General features: G+C 41.8%; 1 protein-coding gene across 1 annotated transcript in view; it reads left to right on the top strand.

The window, feature by feature from the left end:
* The window catches only part of FMN2 (formin 2), a 126799-nt gene that overhangs the window by 67170 nt on the left and 38329 nt on the right, over positions 1-21300 (top strand). Inside the window, exons 9-14 of the mRNA XM_059677745.1 lie at positions 1618-1709; positions 1877-2006; positions 3224-3370; positions 4675-4734; positions 4908-5028; positions 18528-18620. Of these exons, the coding sequence (XP_059533728.1) occupies positions 1618-1709; positions 1877-2006; positions 3224-3370; positions 4675-4734; positions 4908-5028; positions 18528-18620 (643 nt within the window). The remainder of the gene's footprint in view (positions 1-1617; positions 1710-1876; positions 2007-3223; positions 3371-4674; positions 4735-4907; positions 5029-18527; positions 18621-21300) is intronic.

Here is a 21300-nt window from a genome sequence, read left to right as displayed (position 1 = left end):
GAAAGAGCAGGGGAGTTGCTGAAGAGCCAACATTATTTGACCTTGCGGGAACTAGCATAATCTTCATAGTTGGGCAATGTTTGGGGCTATTCTTACAGAGTAAACGGTAGGTAACATGTTTGAGAGAAGAGTTGAAAACACATTCCCAGAAGATGGAGCAGTTGGATCAAAGGCACAGATGTGAAAAACTAGAATGTATTTTGGGTGAGAAAGTCTGTTTCCGGAAAGTAGTACATAGGGGAATTGGAGTTGGAGTTAGACATGGGTAGATCAGATTATTTTTTTTTTGTTATGGGGTGGTATGAGTTCCTTATGTATTTTGAATATCAACTCCTATTTGGATATATTCTTTGTGAATATACAGGGCTGGGAAAAAGTAGGTTTACAGTTGTTCATATGGAAAATAATACAATAATTAATAAATAATACAAGAAATAAACTCTGTTTCGTGTACTCATAACTATAGACCTGCTTTTGCCCACCCACTATTCTCCCATTCACTTGGTTGTATTTTTGTTTCGTTGGTTGTATTTTCCTTTGCTGTACAGAAGCATTTTAGTTTGATGATGTTCCACTTGTTTATTTTCGCTTTTGTTTTCCTTGCTTCAAAGAGAAATATCCAAAAAGATATTACTAAGACAAGACTACAAATAAAACACCTCCAAAATCTCCATAAAGAAGAATAGACTTGTGATTCTCCAAGTCTACAAAGTCTTGTGCCTTCTGTTAAAAATGCAGACCCTCACTTATAAAGAAGCAAACTACGCTGATAAAATTTTAGCTTGATATTATCAAAGGTTGGGAAAGAAAAGAAGCATGAGGCCTTTTATTGTATCCAAAAGAAAACTCAGAAGTATCAAAACCTTTTATTTTCGCTCCATGACTTAATAATTCAGTTGTATTTTTCTTTCCCCTAAGGAAAAATATCCATAAACAATGATTGAAATGGGTAAATAAATACATTTTTCCCCTGTAACAATCTTAGAACAACCGTAGGATCAAATTGAATTTCCTTGATTCCTTAATGAGAAATACCACTTTAACATGAAAGTCTTGCCTTCTGGAGGGGATTATAAACAGCTCAGAGAGCAAGAGAAGAAGAACGTATTGTTTTAAAACATGCTTGAATAAATAAGTGTTTTGCAGATCACTGATAGTCAATAACACTATTTGGAAGATTTGGAGATGATCTGGTTTCCATTAAACATATTTACACTTTCGGATGCCTCATGAATGATGTCAAGCTTTCCTACAAAGGGATGCTAAGAAATATGAAAATACTAGAGGCCCGGTGCACGAAATCCGTGCACAGGCAGGGTCCCTAGGCCTGGCCTGCGATCAGGGCTGATCTATGAGCCGACCAGTGGGGCGATCGAGGTATTCCCACTGGCACCCGCCTTGGCTGGCCTGGGGCCTGTGGGCTGGGGGCAGCTCCTGCATTGAGCGTCTGCCCCCTGGTGGTCAGTGCCGTCATAGTGACCAATCGTTCTGCCGGTCACTCCGCTGTTCTGTCTATTTGCATATTAGGCTTGTATTATATAGGATCTAGTTTTGCTGTACTAAGATCATCCTTATCTAAGGGACTCAGTTGACCCGATCTTGCCTTTTGATTTGCAGAGAGCACAGTCGGATGAACTGGAAAAAATTGAAAAGCACGGCCGGTCCTCCAAAGACAAGGAAAGTGCCAAGTCCCTGGACAAGCCCGAACAGTAAGCATCTCTTAGGACCGTGCAGCGGGCATCCAGGCCTGGGCGGGCTCACTCCCTTTGGAAAATGCAGGATCTTCTGTTCATCGTTGTTATGTGTGATACGAGCTTGGACATCTCTGTTTCTCTGAGTTACATCTTTTCCTCTGTACGTGGCTTTCTTCCCTTAGGTTCCTGTATGAGCTGTCACTAATCCCCAACTTTTCCGAGCGGGTCTTTTGCATCCTGTTCCAGTCCACGTTTTCGGAAAGCATTTGCTCGATCCGTCGCAAACTTGAATTGCTGCAGAAGTTGTGTGAGGTGCGTTGTGGTGTGTGGAGAGCGGGCGCTGGGATTCTGATGATTAGTTGTGTTCAGGCACGTTCACATTTCAGAAGAGTTTGATTTCTGAACTAAGAACAAAGTTGAAGGCTAGCCGGCCCACGGAAGAGAACATGTTATGTCTGAGCTTTGAGAACAAAAGCTAAAGTGCACATAGGACCACAATGCTTGAATGTGGCCAGTGCTGATCTTTTCTTTCCTTCCTTCCTTCCTTCCTTCCTTCCTTCCTTCCTTCCTTCCTTCCTTCCTTCCTTCCTTCCTTCCTTCCTTCCTTCCTTCCTTCTAATGTTTTTATTGATTTCAGAGAGGGAGGGAGAGGGAAAGAGAGACAGAAACATCAATCATGAGAGAGACTCATGGATCGGCTGCCTCCTGCACCGCCCCCTACTGGGGATCAAGCCCACAACTCAGGCATGTGCCTCTGACTGGAATTGAATCTGGGACCCCTTCAGTCCACAGGCCGATGCTCTATCCACTGAGCCAAACCGGCTAGGGCCAGAATCACTACTTTTCATGGCCCTCAAATACATCGAGCTCCCTATTAAATGTTATTTGAAGGCATTTTATGTACTTTCTGTCGTATTTGGAAGGGTCCCTCAATAACACGTATTGATTCCAACCAAAGGATTTAGGATCAGCTGTACGACTCAACAGAAGGTCAATCGTCTTCTGAAAACAAAGAATACTTTTTGGCAGAAATTAGCAATATGAACATTTGAAACAGTTTGTCACAAACCGAAAGTACCAATTGTTGTGGTTGAAAAGTAGTAATAAGTTATTAAAGGCACATTTTCAGAGGATGGGACATGCAAAATCAGGTTAAATGATGAGTTTTGGAAGATGTGAGCATGGATTTTTCAGGCATAAACCTAAATTTGGACATTAATCCTTGGAACTATGTTTCAGTTTCCCGCCACTACGCCATACGTTTGTGTGGCCGCTGAGGTGGGTACCATTTGGCTGGCAGCAAGGACATTATTTTGTAGTAGCTGTCACCGTGTTGCCGTATTTGTTTCACAGAAATGGCCTAGGTTTCTTCCTCTTGGAGACACTCCTCTTCAAATATGGTAACGGCCAATAATAAAGTTTGGATGTCACCCCACATGACCAGTGTCAGATGAATATCTGCCACTGACTTAAGAAAATTCAAGCAAAACTTAGTATCAGAGAGAAATGGCTCTTCATTCTGCTTACAGACTTTGAAAAATGGCCCCGGGGTTATGCAGGTGCTGGGTTTGGTCCTGGCCTTCGGCAACTACATGAATGGCGGGAACAAGACTCGGGGACAGGCCGATGGGTTTGGGTTAGACATTCTTCCGAAGCTGAAAGACGTCAAAAGCAGTGTAAGTATTTTGTGTGAATGAATGTAGGCAAATTGAGGATCGGAGTGTGTGTGTGTGTGTGTGTGTGTGTGTGTTACAATATATTTTTATTGATTTCAGAGAGGAAGGGAGAGGGAGAGAGAGAGAAACATCCATGATGAGAGAGAATCATTGATTGGCTGCCTCCTGCACACCCCACACTAGGATCGAGCCCACAACCTGGGCATGTGCCCTGACCCCCGTGACCTCCAGCTTCATAGGTTGACCAAGCCATGCCCATTGAGCTGGTTAGTAGTTAGACTACAAGCCAGTTGTATAAATGTTTCTTTAAGTTCCAAGGTTAAACGTTTCTTTATGGTTCCGAAGTAAAGAAAAGTAATGGCCGTCACATATTTGTGGTTTAGTGAATGACAATGTTTCCTGTAGTTTTGAGTGCTGTGCCTTATGAATAAGCAGACAATATTTTAAAGTAATTATTTTTTCACTCTACCGTGTCTGCTAATATTTATCTTTGTGGACTCTGAGGATTAATTAATTTCCATAAATTAGAGCGTATATCTATTACCTTCTTCTTTCCTTCCATTTTAAGCAAAACGAAGATGAGGGAAAGTAGTTTGTATAGAAAATGCAAAAAAAAAAATTTAAAAATTAGTTCCTCCCCATGTTCCAGAAAGGAGGTGAAAGGCTGTTTTTTGAAGACTATTGGATATGAAACACTTTTACATTTTTTACTGTAGATCTGTATACAGTGCATCATTTACAGCTGAGTGGATATGAGTTCCTCAATCTCATTGGCTGCCGTAAAAATTTGTAATATGTGTTTGCATTTTTAAAGCTCCCGATTACTTGAAATAATGCTTAATTTTTTTATGTTCCTAATCTATATAGTATTAGCTAGACCATCAAACTTACTCCTGGTCCAAATGTGTAGAAATGCTAGCAATATTCATCATCTCAGTGAAGATAGTAGTTATCCCCCTTAATAAAATCCATAAAAATTAATGAACTAATTTTCTGACGGAGGAAAGTAAGAATAGGAAAGTATTTATAGTTGAGACCCCACCCTTAAACAGCTGTGCTTGGCGTTTGGAGCTTAGATGTGAGCGCTGGGGAAAAGAAGATCTTCAATGCGTTCAACTCCTTAGTTCTAGTCACTCAAATAACTTGAAATGGAGAATTTCATACTTCATTCTAAACGTTCTCCCCTACATATGCTGGGATTTCTTTTATTTAACACTATATTTAACCATTTATATCTATCTATCTATCTATCTATCTATCTATCTATCTATCTATCTATTACTTACTTTGGTCTTTCTGCCTAGGACAACAGCAGAAGCCTTTTGTCATATATCGTTTCCTATTATCTTCGAAATTTTGATGAGGTAAGACAGTTTTTTGCATATAGGTGTTTTTTTTTGAGGGGAGGGGTTAGTCTTTCTTGTAAAGGACTTGGCATTATTTGTTTTTGTGGTTTTGCCACCCCTGCTGTCGTATGATTGTTATCGATCTCCGTGCTGATTGGTTAAAAATGATGTGTTTCTTGCTAATGAATTAGGACGCCGGGAAAGAGCAGTGTGTTTTTCCGCTACCCGAGCCCCAGGACCTGTTTCAGGCTGCCCAGATGAAGTTTGAGGACTTTCAAAAAGATCTCAGAAAACTTAAGAAGGACCTCAAAGGTAACGGAGCGTCTTAAAGAAACTCATGTTTGTGAGTCATGCTTTTTTTTTTTTTTTTTAATAAGAGAAGCTAGACGTTTTGATGTTCTTGAACAAAAAGTCTTTTGGAGCCTCGTAGAGCTGAAAATTGTTTAGTATGGCTAAAGGAAAAATTTTTTTTTTTTTACCAATCATCTTATTGTGTTGTTGTTTAAAAAGCTGGTTATTTGAATAGTCATCTCTTCCATCAGGAGCAAATTTGTCTTGTGTTTACAGCCAAGAACATTTGTGTGTTTTATCTTGTCACTGTTGAAAGATGACCAGGCCCTCCCAACCACTCACTTGCCCAAGACTTTGTAGCTTGTGAACTTTCTTGGGGACAAAACATCTTCTTTCACATATGTGGTCAAACAGCACACGTGTGTATGTCTTGTTAGTTTGCGAAGCCTTATATCATTTTGAAGTCTGAAATTCATCAGATTTCTACCTTAAGAGTAATATTTACACAAAAGTAAACAGTGTACCCTTTTAAAAATTACGTTGTGGTTAAAATCTCTTTTATTCCCTGGTCATGAGGTTTCTTATTGTTATGGAGCTGCAGACACCTCCGTTAGCTAAGCCTCTATCTCACTCTATCGGGCACAGATAGGGAGTGAGTAAATGTACGTGAATTTTCTTTTCTTTTTTTAAAAAATATATATTTTATTGATTTTTCACAGAGAGGAAGGGAGAGGGACAGAGAGTTAGAAACATCAATGAGAGAGAAACATCGATCAGCTGCCTCCTGCACACTCCCCACTGGGTATGTGCCCGCAACCAAGGTACATGCCCTTGGCCGGAATTGAACTGGGACCCTTGAGTCTGCAGGCCGACGTTCTATCCACTGATCCAAACTGGCTAGGGCAGTGAATTTTCATTGGATGTGTAACTACAGGGAAAAAAGAGGCGTGGTTACCCCTGTCCAAAAACCACTCCGATGATGTGATTTTTTAAAGAGATTCTACCCAGTTTGGTAATGCTTATCCAAACTGATTTAAAATGAAATGTATGGGGTCATATATATTCTGGTCGCCGATGCTTTTATGTGGATTAAAATCCACACAATAACATTGCATAATTGGCTTGCAGTTTCTAAACACTCAGCACCCCTTATTATGAGCCTGACGCAGATTGGGCATTTGTGGGTGCATTGGGTACCCTCAAATATGGGTGTTCATTTACTGAACCCAAGAATGACAAGTTTGTTTAAAATAAATAAATAAAATTATGTTATGTTTGTATAACCCTATGTTATTATGTATTTAAGTATGACTTTTAAAAACAATAAGAGACAAACCATATATAGTATTTATCTTCCTTCAAAATTATGCCAGGTATATCGGTTTACAGGTTTGCTTATTAATATCTCCCTCTCTCAGTGCCAGGGGCATTTCTGGGGGATCAGAAAAATACTTTATACTTACATTAACAATCAGTCTTGCAAAGTAGGACTTCATAGTTTACAGGGGAGTGGAGAAACGAGAGGAATGGCCATCGTACTTCTAGGGAACGTACGTTTGCTTATGATGGGAATGATACCTCACTTATTTTTCATATCTGCATGCTTTCTTCCTGTAGTTATTAAATATACAGGTAGCCATGAAAATTGCAAGTTCTCACAAGAGTTAGAGCTAGACAGGGAGAACTCACAGACACCAGATATGGGTTTGAAGAGGACCAGTAACCACTGCCATTATCCTACTTCCTCTTGCCCATCTGTCTTCTCCAGCGATGGGGTGGCTCCAGTTGAAACATTGAAGGAGCATCTTAGCAAGTTTTGAGCACCTCAGAGGGTTAAGAAGGTAATGATTTTCACTCAAAGGGTTTACTCCTTATCTGTAACTAGAGGCCCGGTGCACAAAATTCGTGCAAGGGGCTTGGCCCTTGCAGCCCCGCCCCTGACCCCCCCACCCCATCCCACTGGTCAGTCTGGAAGGTCGTCCCACATCCAGTCTAATTAGCATATTAGCTCTTTATTATATAGGATAAGGCCAACTTCTCAGAAAGGTGTATTTCCTCCTTGAGAACCTAGAGCATTTGACCATGATAGTGTTTTCTCAAGTTCGGGCCTAGTGTGTGAACATGGGGGGCCCTAGAAAGGGAGGGCTTTCACGACCAAATAAATCTGAGGATTCACCGTGTTCGCTGGAAGAAGGGTTAGCAGCAGTTCTCGGGCTTATTTGCCCACAGAGCACCTTTTTTTATTTTTATTTTTTCACAGAATAGCTGGTAGGTCCTCTGGTCGGTGGAATGAATACATTTTAAGAAACACAGGCCTCGCCCAAACAGAGTGGCTCAGTGGATTGAGTGTCGACCTAGGAACCAGGAGGTCGGGGTTTGATTCCCGGTCAGGGCACATGCCCGGGTTGTGGGCTCAATCCCCAGTGCGGGGCGTGCAGGAGGCAGCCGATCCATGATTCTCTCTCATCATTGATGTTTTTCTCTCTCTCCCTCTTCCTCTTCTCTGTAGGAAGGAAGGAAGGAAGGAAGGAAGGAAGGAAGGAAGGAAGGAAGGAAGGAAGAAAAGAAAGAGAAGGAGAGAACGGAGGGAGGGAGAGAGCAGCGCAGGCCTGGCTCTGTGTTAGTGACAGAAGCAGGGCATTTCCGCTGAGGAGCTTGCAGGGAAGGTGGGGAAATGAAGCTACATTTCATGAAATAATGCAATCATGTCTTCTGTGCTTGTACAGTGAGAACGGCTTGAGCCATTTACAAGGCTGTCAAACACTGAGGTCTCCTTTAAACACTGACAGAATTCATAATTGAATCATATATATATATATATATATATATATATATATATATATATATATATGTATTTTGTTTGTTTGTTTGTTTGTCTTTTTTTGCTTTTCCAAAATTTGAGGTTTTGTATAGAAAAAAAAGAGAAAGACGTTTTACAACAACGAAGGGAATCTTCTGAGCTCAACCTGAATGAAATTTAATTTCCGGGAAGGACTCAGCATGCGTGCACCATTTCATATCAACGAGGCATAAAATAAGAACCCCTCATTGTCCCTCTTTGGAACGAGATGGGTATAAATAGATGTGATTTGTGCATTCATCTGACTAAATGGGAGTCAGATGGGAGATTATTGGGTTATGTTATTTGGATATAATTAGTTTAAAATAATGCCTTTTTTGATAAATGGAGCCTATTAAAACTTATTCCTTCTAAGTGGTTAAATTAGGTGATTCATTTAAAGAAGATTCAAAGATCCTGTCCACCTTTTGCCTGAAGCGAGTTGTTTTAAGAAGGAGTTTAAAAATGCAGTAATATTTGTAAAGAATGTATCCTGATCGTGTCCATCTAATAAATATCCAATAAATACCGTCTGTTCATAATAAGGAAAAAATAGAATAAATGGTGTGAAGGAAAGAGGTAAGAAATAGGATAGAATAAATAGTGTGAGGTAAAGAGGTAAGAAATAGGATAAACAGTGTGAGGATAAAGAGGTAAGAAAAGTCATTAAGACACTCACTTTCTGGCTACATCACTTCCTCTCAGGTTTCTTAGAGAGTTGACTTTTATTTTCACGGAAAGACTGAGAGAGAATGCTGAGGGCTGAGACATTTGAACAAGACAGCTGACTCTCCTGTTAGCATTTAGAAGAGCAGAACATCCCCTCTGTCTGCTTTCTGTACTTGCTCCCCAGATTCCCACCGCCCTGGGGTGCTCCCATGGCCTTCTGAGCTCGGGGACCTGTGGTTGCTTAAGCAACCTGACCTGCTTTGATCTCTTCTGGTTGTCAGCAGCTTTCCTGGACGTGGCTGAGCCAAGTGGCGATTTCTGTTCCAGGGCCTGTCTTGGGTAGAAAGCGTAGCACTTGCCACAGGACTCCAGTCAACTCAGCACTTACAGAGCACCGAGAACTGAAGTTCCCCGAAGTGGGGGAGAAATTCTTTCCTGTTCCCTCCTTCCCTCCCCTCCCCTTCAGTCCCCGGACTTGAAAATGTTTAAAATGAATGGACTCTATCCTCACATTGAAGTAATGCCGGTGTAGAGGTCTGAGCTATATCGGAAAAACAAGTCTTTAAACTTGTTCGTATTGATTTATATGTGTGTACGCCAATTATATTTACAATGGCAAATTTCTGATATTTTTTTGTTTGAGGAAAGGAAGCGTGACGTTATAAATTCAGTTCAAAGGCGATCAGTAGCTTCTTTTAAAATCACGTTCTGTTATGATTTTAAAATGGATGTCAGTTCAACATGGGAACATTAGCCAACATTGAAAAACATAGGACAGAAAAATATATTTATCTGTAATCCTACAGTGAATGATAAATAACCTTAGTATTTTGGTATATTTTTATCTGGGGTCTAACCCTCCATGTCTCCTGACTTCTCTTTCAAATTTTACCCCCCTCCCTACCCCTTTTGCTATGATCATCATGCATTCCTCAACATTGCCTTTCAATTCATTAATTCTCTCTTTGACGCTATCCAATCCAGTATTTATATTGCCAGTGCAACTATTTTAAAATCACGATAATTATTTTTTGTTTCCAAGATTTCTAGTATGGTGTTTTTTTTTGTTTTTTTTTTACCATACCTATTTTTACCATTAAATTAATTTTTGTTCTTATTCTGCATAGTATTTCCCTTGACCTTTTTTATATTTGTAAAGCTATTTTAATATCCTTTTTGGATTTTCATAATTTTTGTTTCATCTGAGATGCATTCATCCTTTATTTGTTAATACCTATAAGCTGTCTTTCTACTCCTTAATATTCTTTGTGGTATTAGAATGTCGATTTAAAACAGTTGTTAGACAATTACAGCCTGTGGGCTCAATGAGGCCTGTTCTTATAAATGAAGTTTAGTTGGAACAGGACCATCCACGCCCGATCATTTATGTTCTGTCTGTGATCGCTTTTGTGCTACAACGGCAGAGTTGAGGAGTTGTGACAGGAACTTATCTATCCATCCGTCTTGTGTTCTCTGTTTTTCTCCCGACCCCCCAAATCCTGCACTTCCGTGATTTTTCCATTGCTTTGTCTTGGCCTGCCTTTGGCCAGACCAGACCTTCTCCTGGCAGCTTGGGGATCCTTCCCTGTGGGCACGTCGGGTTTACTGCAGAGCCAGTCTCCACAGGAGTGAGTGACTTGGCTCCGATCTGGCCTGGATTGCTGTCTGTCTGCGCTTGCTGCCCCAGGCGCACAGCTGTGTAGGGGCTGGAGCTGTTTCCCTGCTCCTTCCATGGCTCCCGGAGCCTCGTCCTCTCTCTGGGTTTCTAGTAGGGACACTGGTTCCATTCTCTCCCACCGCTGGTCTCCACATCAGCCAAGATCTTTACCCCCCTCCCCCCCCCCCCCCACGCGCCCTTCAGCCACTCCTGGCTTGGGCTCTGCTTCTTAACTTGGGCTTCTCTACTATTTCTGGTTCAAGGAGTTATTCATTTTTTTTTTAAGCATAATGTGTCTGTTTGGTTTTCTTTTTTGATGTCCTCCTGCATTGCTCTGGGTTTTCCAAAGAAGGAAGTTTAGCCTGTTAATGAATTCATCATTCCAGTTGACTGGATATCACTCTTCTGTTATACATTTTTCTCAGTGAAAATTTTAATAGCATTTCCCTGGGCTCTTACTATAATTTAAAAACCATTTAAGATGGTTTCATAGAAATCTGTCTTATGACGGTGCCATAATTTAATGAGGGATTTGATTCTTGCAAGAAATTATCTCTTTCCAGTTTTGCCTACTCTTCAGAAATATTATGTTGAACGTCCTTATTCATAACCTTTTTACTATATTTTCTATTTTTTTTCTTTAACATAGATTCTTATAATTCTAATTACTAGATTAGAGGCAATGAACTTTTTTTTTCAGATTCTTGATACTCATTATCAAAATTCTTTCTAGGTGGGCAGCCTAAGAATTTAATGGGAAGATTATCTCATAATAATAAAATTTATGAAATTTAGATCAGTAAGGAATCAGAGGTATTAGAGTCTAATACTTAACTATCATTCAACAAATGTTTATTAAATCACTGAAAAAAACACATAGATTCTTCCCTCATAGCTCATAGACAGATAAGAGCACCAATGGTTATGTGCATACATAAACCACTGTATGGTCTAGCAGGTATTTTTTAGTTCTGTAAATAAGATACTACAGAAACGCAGAGGAGGTAAGGATTAAATGTACTTGGAAAATGATACCTCAGTTGGACTTTGAAAGATCAGTGACGTTCCGTCCAGGGGAGAGAAGAATAGAATTTCAAGCACAGGAAAGGACATGAGCGAAGTCACCAGTGTTGCGACTAGTTGGGCTTTGATTGTCTATTGACCCATGAGGTCAGGGGTTTCTCAGGCTTAAACCTGAGGGATACACAATATTCAGATGTGAAATTTGGCTCATTGCAGCAGAATTTGTAACGAAGGTCAGAACTGAGCATGCGTATGGTCTGAAGAAAACCCCTTTGCTGGTAATTTTGATATGTCTTTTGATATGCCCCACCCACTCACAGTGAGTCCCATAGTCTGTTTTCTATTAAATTCTCTACTAAAAATCTCAGGGAATCTTTGACATAAAAGTGCTACAACTTAAGAATTCCTATTCTAAGATATATTTTAATTAGAAAATAATTAAGAACCAAAATCTTTTAAATGGTAGTGCACGTGAGCGTGGCTTATGAAAGAGTGGAAGGGGTGCTAATAGAATAGTTCATGTTGAGCTCTAGTCTTTCTTTTATTATGTTTTTTAAAAAGATATTTTTATTGCTTTCAGAGAGGAGGGGAGAGGGAGAGAGAGAAACATCCATGATGAGAGAGAATCATTGATCGGCTGCCTCCTGCACGCTCCCTACTGGGGATAAAGACTGCAACCTGGGCATGTGCCCTGACCGGGAATCGAACCGTGACCTCCCGATTCATAGGTGGACACTCAACCACTGAGCCACACCGGCCGGGCAGAATTGGCATTTATTGAGCACCTTTTATTGTCAAGACATTTTGCTTGAAGCTTGGAGGGAAAAGATGAATGATCCATGGGCTCCTGTACTTAAAGAACATATTGTATCATGTAGTTCAGAAGCCAAACATACAAACAGATAATTACACTAGAACATAGTAAGCCCGTTGCTACCTAATTGGTTAGAAATCGCCATTAGGATGGAGTCCTGACGTGTGAAGACTTTACAGGTGAAAACATGTATGGAAGGAAACGTTAGCAGGTGAATCTTCCATCCCATGGCATGAGATGAGCGCGCCCTTGGCATTGCGGGCGATCCCACGTGACGCAAATACAGGCTGTGTGCAGGGGAGTAGAAAGCGACAAATCCACAGGGATACGTACCCACCAGGTCACAAAAGCCAACGTAGCCACGCTGGGCAGGAAGACTCTAAATGGATGAGAGGGATGTGCGTATTTGGAACACAGGGGGGGGGGTGTCTGTAGGAGAATGAAGGGGGCCACAGAAGCATTTCAGGAAGGAGAAAAGTCTATTACTCCTGCATTCTTGGCATATCCCTCATATGAGAGGAGGGAACGCACACCCACTATACAAGTTTATACGCTTTATAAGGACATTATATTTTATTCTAAACGCGCTATCCAGCCACTGAAGGATTATACTTCGGGACCTGGAGTGATAATGATTTATGTCTTGAGAATATTGCTCTGGCAAGCATAGAATTTGGGAGACTTAGGAAGGAACTTCCATAAAAGATAATAGTGACTTTGACCCAGGAGGGAGCGGGACAAAGGAGATGGAAAGAACTAAACATGTGTTTCTGATTTTTAGGGGCGGTGAGGGTGGTATAAAGTAATTATTTAAATTTTTCTGTGTACTAGGTAATATAGAAGTATTTCCTAAAGAATTGTCTCACTCCGGAATTTCCATGGAGTCAGCTCTGTGTAGGTTACTGTAATGTTTTTCTGCTTGCAATGTTTATATTCCTTTACATCAGCTTTGAAAAAAGTGTTCGCATTTGTGATATTTTCCCCAAAGCTAATAAGTTTCACCTATCTTTCTTTCTTCTCATCTCTCCTCCCCTCCCTCCATAATAATACACACGCGTACTGGGTTGCCATGGACATTTCTCAGGATTCTTAGACTTTTCATGCTGTAAATCTCTTGAATCGTCATTAAACTCGGTAGTAATTTTGCCCTGTAGAAGGGAGAGTTAATGAGAAGAAAACGAAGTTGTCAATCACTTAATTTTTAAGAGCTGGTGCCATTTATTCATTTTAGGAAAAAAATAGTGAAGTCGTATTCCCTCATTTTCACTAATCACTTACTTTTCGTACCCTACTGCCTTGAAAAAAAACCCCAGAAAACAATGAATTAAAGGTGATTAGTTCTCTGACATTTGAGCTAAGATGCCTTTTATTTCTTCTTCTTGTCTGATCGCTGTGGCTAGGACTTCCAGTACTATGTTGAATAAGATGGTGAAAGCGGACATCCCTGTCTTGTTCCTGTTCTTAAGGGGACCGCTTTTAGTTTTTGCCCAGGGAGGATGATGTTGGCTGTAGGTTTGTCGTATATGGCCTTTATTATGTTGAGGTATGATCCCTCTGTTCCCACTTTACTGAGAGTTTTTATCCAAAAAGGGTGCTGGATTTTGTCGAATGCTTTTCCTGCATCTATTGATATGATCACATGTTTGTTTGTTTTTTAAAAATCTTTCAATTTGTTTATGTGATGCAACATGTGTATTGATTTGCAGATATTGTGCCAGCTTCACACCCCTGGAATAAACCAGAGAGTAACCCAAAGATTTTCCAAGAAATAAAAAATCCATAGGAAAAAAAAGTGTAGTGCTTTACACTGGAGTGTAATGTTCTGTTGCACGAGGTATACAAGATTTGTTTAGAGAAAATAAAACCATTGGTGACTCCATGGCACCCACCATTCAGCATAGATCCTGACTGTGGCATAGAGAACACCTCCCCTAGAGCCAGGGCTGCAGATTGGTTCTGGGGGTCGTTCCTGCAGACCAAGTGTGGAGGGAGATCAGTCTCCCTGCTCTTCCAACTGCTCTGTAGACATCTCACGGACTGCCTTGCTCTTCTCTCAGTAGCTACGTGGTTTCTGTTTTGTTTTGTTTTGTTTTTAAAATATATTTCATTGATTTTTTTTACAGAGAGGAAGGGAGAGGGACAGAGAGTTAGGAACATCAATCAGCTGCCTCCTGCACACTCCCCACTGGGGATGTGCCCGCACCCAAGGCACATGCCCTCGACCGGAATCGAACCTGGGACCCTTCAGTCCGCAGGCCGACGCTCTATCTGCTGAGCCAAACCGGTCAGGGCATGGTTTCTGTTTCTTAAAAGCCACTCCAGAGTCATGTCCAACGCACGCTGACATGAGAAACCATTGGGTCTTGTAAAGAAGATTTCTGATCTAATCAACCTCCTTGGTTCTTTGCGTCTGTGACGTGGCTTCCGTCACACTTGACGAGGCAGGTTTATGGAGGCCGGTAAAACCTTCTGGAAGGTCACAGAAAAGCAGCGACTCGAAACTGGGCAACATTGATTGATTGACGGAGCGTGGAGACGTAGCCGTTACAGCGGGAATATTCCAGTTTCCTAAAAACACACACCCCGCCCCCAGAACCTCTGATCAGGGCTCATTTCCGAGAGTGGTGTGTGACGCCCTTATTTTAATCGGATGGGGATAAGATGATGTTGGCTGTGCCCCCGACCTGCCCGTCTGGGGATTGGAACCCCTTTTCCAGTGGAAACACCGGAGAGGCTTTTGTTCGTCCTCTCCCCTGGCTGGATTTGTCTTTGTCTTTGAGAGCCTCACTCATGCTTTCCACGGTTCGCCCTTTTACACAATATAAAACCTTTTTGGATCAGGAAGGCCTTTAAATTAAACAAAAGCCTACATGGTTGGAATTACTCAGTTGTGCCAACTGCCTTTAACAGATTTTAAGAAAAATATTTGGATTTGACTGTAATGCAATTTTCCAGGAACTCTGTCTCATGTTATGTTTTTAATAATGTGACTAAATGACCCTTTAAGTTGGTGAGAGCACAGTGGTTGGTATTTTTTTTAAAAAAAATTCACAGTCACCAGTTTTGAAGATGATAATAGCCAGGATGATGTTATGCACCAAAATACACTGTAGTTAGGCGAAGAATGGTCTCCAATCTTATAAATTTCCTTATGCGACGTATTGATATACTAGTATATCATTGAATATATAAGTATGTCTATAAGAAGTGTGCATATACAAGTCTATACAGACTCTAGAGCTTGACATTTTGTTTCTCTAGTTATCCAACAGGTTTTTCCTTCTGAATATAATGAATAAGGCAACAGCCACCCACAAATAATTGTTTAGATTTTATATCATAGTGAAGAGCTTTAGTCATTTGGGTTGGGATTGGGGGCACTTGGTTTAAGATTTACATGCTGTTACCTGTGACCCACCGCTGGAGGCTTAATGTCCAGATTAAGGAAAGTCGTGGTCGTTGGCATAGTTGAAAGTACTTATTTTCACACAAGGTTTTAGTGCTTCCTCTGAATTTCAAACACTGGGCACATAGAGGTGGCTTCAGGGAATGCAAATTATAATCAGAGATAGGTACATGTCAACAATAAATGCAATAAGATAACATCATTAGTAGCTATCATTTTTTGAAAACTTCTTACCCATCAGCTCAGTGCTTAGTGCTCAAGTGCCCAGCCTTCATCAGCCCGATTTCTAGTTGAGGAAGTTGGGGCTCAGATACTCTAAGGACTAGCTCAAGACCACGTAGCTACTAGTGGAACCAGACCTGAATGCAGATCCATTTTATTTGAATCTCTCCTTTTATATCTTTCACACATGCTCTATAGAAGAGGGACATACAAAGTTCAGGGGTTGGGGGATTGGTGATAGGTGAACCTTGCTGAGATAGTTGTGTATGGATGGACAAATCAAAGTTCAACCATTGATCATAGGGGATAAGAGTATGTGAGGGGGATGACTAGCATGTACAAGGCCTGGGGACTTTCCAATAGAGAGGCCATTTCCAGATTAATGAGGGGTTCGTATTGACAGGAGAATCCAATTCCCTTTTCTATTCATTCCACAGATAATTGTTGAATGCCTGTTGCCTGCCAGCGAACGTTTTAAGTCCTAGCAGAAAGAGTGGAGGAGTGAGTAAATAAAGAATGATAGGAGTGGAGGGGCCTCATCTGTCCTCTGCGAGACTGGAATTCTGTGACTCACTGCAGATCTGGACTATCTGTGGTGATTCTATCAGAACTATTTGAAAAGCAAACTCCAGGCATGTCATTCCACAGGGAGACCGTGTAGAGAGACAGAGGGGTTTCTGCTCAGGGTAGAGTTGAGGATTCTAATCATGACAGCAGCTCAATGAGGAAAAAGATGCCTGGAGAGATAGGAATGGGCGTCACTCAAAACTCCGAGATCAGTGACAAGCATCTTCTATGGCTTCTGGAAGGAGGACAGGAAGTGAGATGAGGTTGCCAGTAAATGACCTGAGAGTTTTTTTCTGGATCTAAAACTCCCCTTGGTTCCCCTTGTGTGTGAGGAAATCTAAGTAGAGGGGGGAAAGATAGAAGCAATAGGAAAGAGAGCGTTTGCTTGCGTTTATATTAAGAGTACAGTTTATAGGAGCCAAAATGTAATTGAAACTATAATTTCCCCTCATTTTAAAAATATGTTACCCCTTCTTATCGGCTGTATCTTGTGTTGTTTAAACGTTGCTGAGTAAAAATGCAGACCTGCAGACGTGGTCCAATTGAGAAGACTTGGTCATGGTTAGACTGTGGCCCATCTCTGCTTTCCTAACCAATGACCTCCCCCTCTAAGGCACCAGGCCCATTAGATGACCTTGTGCAGGCTGCTGGTGGGAGGGTGTTCTTACGGCTGCGTAGACCTCCAGGCAAGCCACAGCATCGAGGACAAGGGGACAGGCATTACTTCCATTTTCTAATAAAAAGTGTGAAATTGAACAATCGTCACTAACAGTCAAAATATTAATCTTTCTTGACTCAGGTTTCTAAGGTCTGAAAATCAGACCAGGTGAGAAATTGGATTTTTCCTCTCCCTCGCATCCTTCCCCCACTCCTCCCGCCCCCGTGCTGGCCTAATCTACTAGATACTAGGCTACTAGTATTGTACTTTTCTCATTGTGAGGGAAAAAGAATTAATGAAAAACCATCTATAATAATAAAAGCGTAATATGCTAATTAGACCGGATAGCCAAACAACCTTCCAGACGACCTTCTGGACGAAGTCAGGGCTGCGAGGGCTGAGCCCCTTGCACGAATTCTGTGCATCGAGCCTCTAGTATAGGACAAGGCAAGCTCCCTGTGGCAGGGATTTTTTTCAGGCCAGTTCTCTTCTGTTTGTGGCAGTAATCATAGTGCCTAGAGAGGGACCTTGAACACAGTAGGTAGTCAGTCCATATCTGTGTCTTAGAGCAGCGGTCGCCAACCGGTGGTCCGTGGACCACTGGTGGTCCATGAGGTCCAAAAGGTTGGCGACCGCTGTCTTAGAGGAATAGATTGGGTAGAATTAGAAGCTACTCAAAGGCCTTTGGGTCTATTTCTTCATGTGATTTTGCCAGAAAGAATTCACCAAAACAATTAGAAGGGCTGATAACCTGCCTTATTTCCTTTCACTGATGCACCATTTCCCCTCTTCTATAGGAATGTATATACGTTTAGAAAACTCATCCATTTAGGATACGATTAAGTATATCTGATTATCCATCTGTAGACATGAAAGGGCACAGAATTTCCGACTACACGGGGTTGTCCTAAGTGATCCATCCTAAAGGAAGCTGACGGCTAGCCCCTCCTCACCATCTCGCTGCCATGTTTCTGACAAGTAGCCCCCTGCTTTCAGAAATGTGAACTTGGGAATAAGCCTGTATTAGGAGTTAGTGGATAATAACGACAGTGATGATGATAGGAAACAGCCCATGCCGGGCACACTATTGGGACACTTTCCATCTCTTCACTGATTCGATCCTCATAACAACACTGAGAAGCAGGCCTGGGCCCTACCTTCCCCTGATGCGACGGAGGCTCAGAGTTATGTATCTTGCCCAGGTGACACTCTGTGGAAATGACCGAACTGGACTCACAGACTCTTTTTAAAAAATGTATATTTTTATTGATTTCAGAGAGGAAGCAAGAGGGAGAGAGAGAGATAGAAACATCAGTGATGAGAGAGAGTCATGGATCGGCTGCCTCCTGCACAGCCCACACTGGGGATCAAGCCGGCAACCCGGGCATGTGCCCTTGACCAGGAATGAAACCGTGACCTCCTGGTTCATAGGTCAACCACTGAGCCACACCGGCTGGGCTGGAGTCACCAACTCTTACGTATGTCTTTTCACAATCCCCTCACGAAGCCTTACTTACAGACTTGTCAGCATTTGGTGTTTCCAACGTACGTGTAGGACATATGTCCGTTCTGGTGGTTGACAGGACAGTCTGGCTTTATGAGGTCTTGAGGTGGTTTGGACGCTCCATCGAAGGCGCCCTAAGCAGCGTGTCTCTCTGATTGCAGCCTGCGAGGTGGAGGCGGGGAAAGTGTACCAGGTGTCCCCCGAGGAGCACGTCCAGCCCTTCAAGGAGAACATGGAGCGGTTCATCATCCAAGGTACACGCCGGGTGGGGGGGGGGTTGCGGGGGGCTTGCGTGTCCTCCCTCGTCAGCAGAGGGCAAGGAGGCGTGAGACAAACACGCACTGGTTTCAAAGGGATCGACAGCCCAGAGAAACACACTGTGTTTGACCCTGAGTCATTCAGTGGCGAGAGACTCGCATTTGCTCAGCCTGCTGCTTTGTGAATCATGTTCATTATTATCATTGTTCTTTCACGATGAGGAATACAATAGCTATTGGTGAAATAGCTTCTATCTTGAAAGACTTTAAAATTGTTATACACTTTTTAAATGGATTTCAGAGAGGAAGGGAGAGGGAGAGAGAAACATCAGTGATGAGAGAGAATCATGGATCGGCTGCCTCCTGCACGCCCCCTACTGGGGATGGAGCCCACAACCCGGGCATGTGCCCTTGACTAGGAATTGAACTGTGACCTCCTGGTCGATGCTCAGCCACTGAGCCACGCTGGCCGGGCTGGTACTTTTTTTATAGAAAATTAGATGTCCTTCTACGTTTTCGCTAGGGTTATGACCTCACTTCATCCTGGCATTTATTTGGTTTGTCAAAATATTGCATCCAAAAGCCAAGTATATTGATGTTTTTCAGATCTTCAAAACATTTGATGCAGTTTTTAAAATAAAGCATGTACAAATTTCTCTGGATATTTAACACCCCCCCCCCTTTTTTTTTTCAAAGAGCTTACTTAAAAAACCCAATATTATCTCACTGGCTTTTCCTATATTCTTTTGAGTTAAGCAGGGATGAGAAATTTCAGAAGATGTTAAAGAAACAATTTGTTTAAAGAGGGAAAAAATGTGTTAAAAGTCTCGCTGTTTGAAGTCACCGAAACTTACAATTATTTCCATGCGTTCGCCACTCAAAACCTTTCATCCTTGGAACGTTCCGTCTCTTCTGGAGATCAGATTGGCGACATGTCATGCTCGGGGACAGTTGTCGCTGTTCAGGAATTCTCGTAGAGGCCGACATGGTGTGAGGCTGGGGCTGCGTACCGCTTCATCCTCTCTTCGGCCTGGTTTTTATACGTTAAGTGTCATTAATGATGATTTACAATGAATGAGGCATGCTGGAATTTGATTAAACATTAAGAACAGCTTTTTTTTTTTTTTAGATAGGAAAAGACCATGTAGTCATTTAATAAAATCATGATGACCGAAAGAGAACATGAAACACGAAACAGAATATGAAAGGGATTCATAAATCAGAGTGGCTGTCATTTCCAGATTTTCGGGTCCTCATGACTCGGAGTGGAAAATCTACCCACTGATTCCCAAATAGTCCTTTGACTGGAATCATAGTCCTGTAGTTACATATTAGAGGACCCTGTACGCTCGCTCCACTCATAACGGTGAATAAAAATGAGTCTTGCTTTTTCCATTCAGTGTGGTTTTAGCATCAAGAACATGTCATTTGAGAAAACTATGTAGGTAAGAGTATGGAATTTTGTTGTTGTTTGTGGGAAGAAAGGAGCCCTAATGCTATGATTCATTTTTTTAAAAAAGAAGTCAAACCATTTGCTGGGTTTCACATCTACAATGTTGGCGAGTGTCACCCATATAGTTGTTCACATTATTTATGGTTTATTATCTAATCTTTGCCATCTGTATTTTGGAGACCTGGCACTGAAATCTGTATAACTGTATCTTAGTCATCTTTTGCATGAATAGCAAAGTTACATTTTTAAAAAGATATATTTTATTAATTTTTTACAGAGAGGAAGGGAGAGGGATAGAGAGTTAGAAATATCGATGAGAGAGAAATATCGATCAGCTGCCTCCTGCACACCCCCTACTGGGGATGTGCTTGCGACCAAGGTACATGCCCTTGACCGGAATCGAACCTGGGACCCTTCAGTCCGCAGGCCGACGCTCTATCCACTGAGCCACACTGGTCAGGGCACAAAGTTACATTTTGAAACCCAGATGGAATCTCTCGATGGAGGATTGGGCCTCATACAATAATGTGATTACTGAGTGGGTGTGGTCACCTGGGAATTCTGGGGGAGAATGACATCATCAGGATGGACAGAGACACCCCCATAGGTGTTAGCATTTCGAGAAGAGAGGTCAGAGGAAAACCAAGAGAGGCTGTTGTAACGGAAGCTAGAGCTCGGAAGAGTTTGAGAGAGGAGGAGGGAGTCATTAGAGTGGGACCTGTTCGAGGATGGGACATTTTTGGGGGCAGGGGGTTGGCATGGGCAAACATCAATTTCCTGAGCTTTCACCATTTAAGGAAAGTGAGGAAGGTCAAGGGTACCGCTCTGCAACATTTGGGGAAATCCTTGTGCGACAACTACAACTGATGCCTAAGTGTTCCATTTAAGTGTTTAATCCGAGCCCCTATACCTTAGCTCTCTCCAGTTTACGCCGACGTACGCGATTTTATGTTTGCACATGTGTCACTCTTACGCCCAAGTTTGTCTCTCCTGCCCCCTTCCTCTCTCTCTACAAGTCAATTAAACACCTTAAAAAAATACATCTGTTATAAAATTCAGGTATATAATGGGATGTAAGTCTTTCTTAGTATCACTTTCCTCCGTTTTAACCACGTTTATATTTCATTTCTATCTTTCCAGAGATAATCTATGCATAGAAGCCGATTAATATGTACATGTAAATTTGTATCTATGTATATTTTGCTAGTGAATACTCCTCTACGT

Source organism: Myotis daubentonii, chromosome 20 (genome assembly GCF_963259705.1).
Source record: "Myotis daubentonii chromosome 20, mMyoDau2.1, whole genome shotgun sequence".
In the NCBI taxonomy this organism is placed as follows: domain Eukaryota; kingdom Metazoa; phylum Chordata; class Mammalia; order Chiroptera; family Vespertilionidae; genus Myotis; species Myotis daubentonii.
The sequence above is the reverse complement of the archived record's forward strand: the minus strand, read 5'-3'. Positions and strand labels throughout refer to the sequence as shown.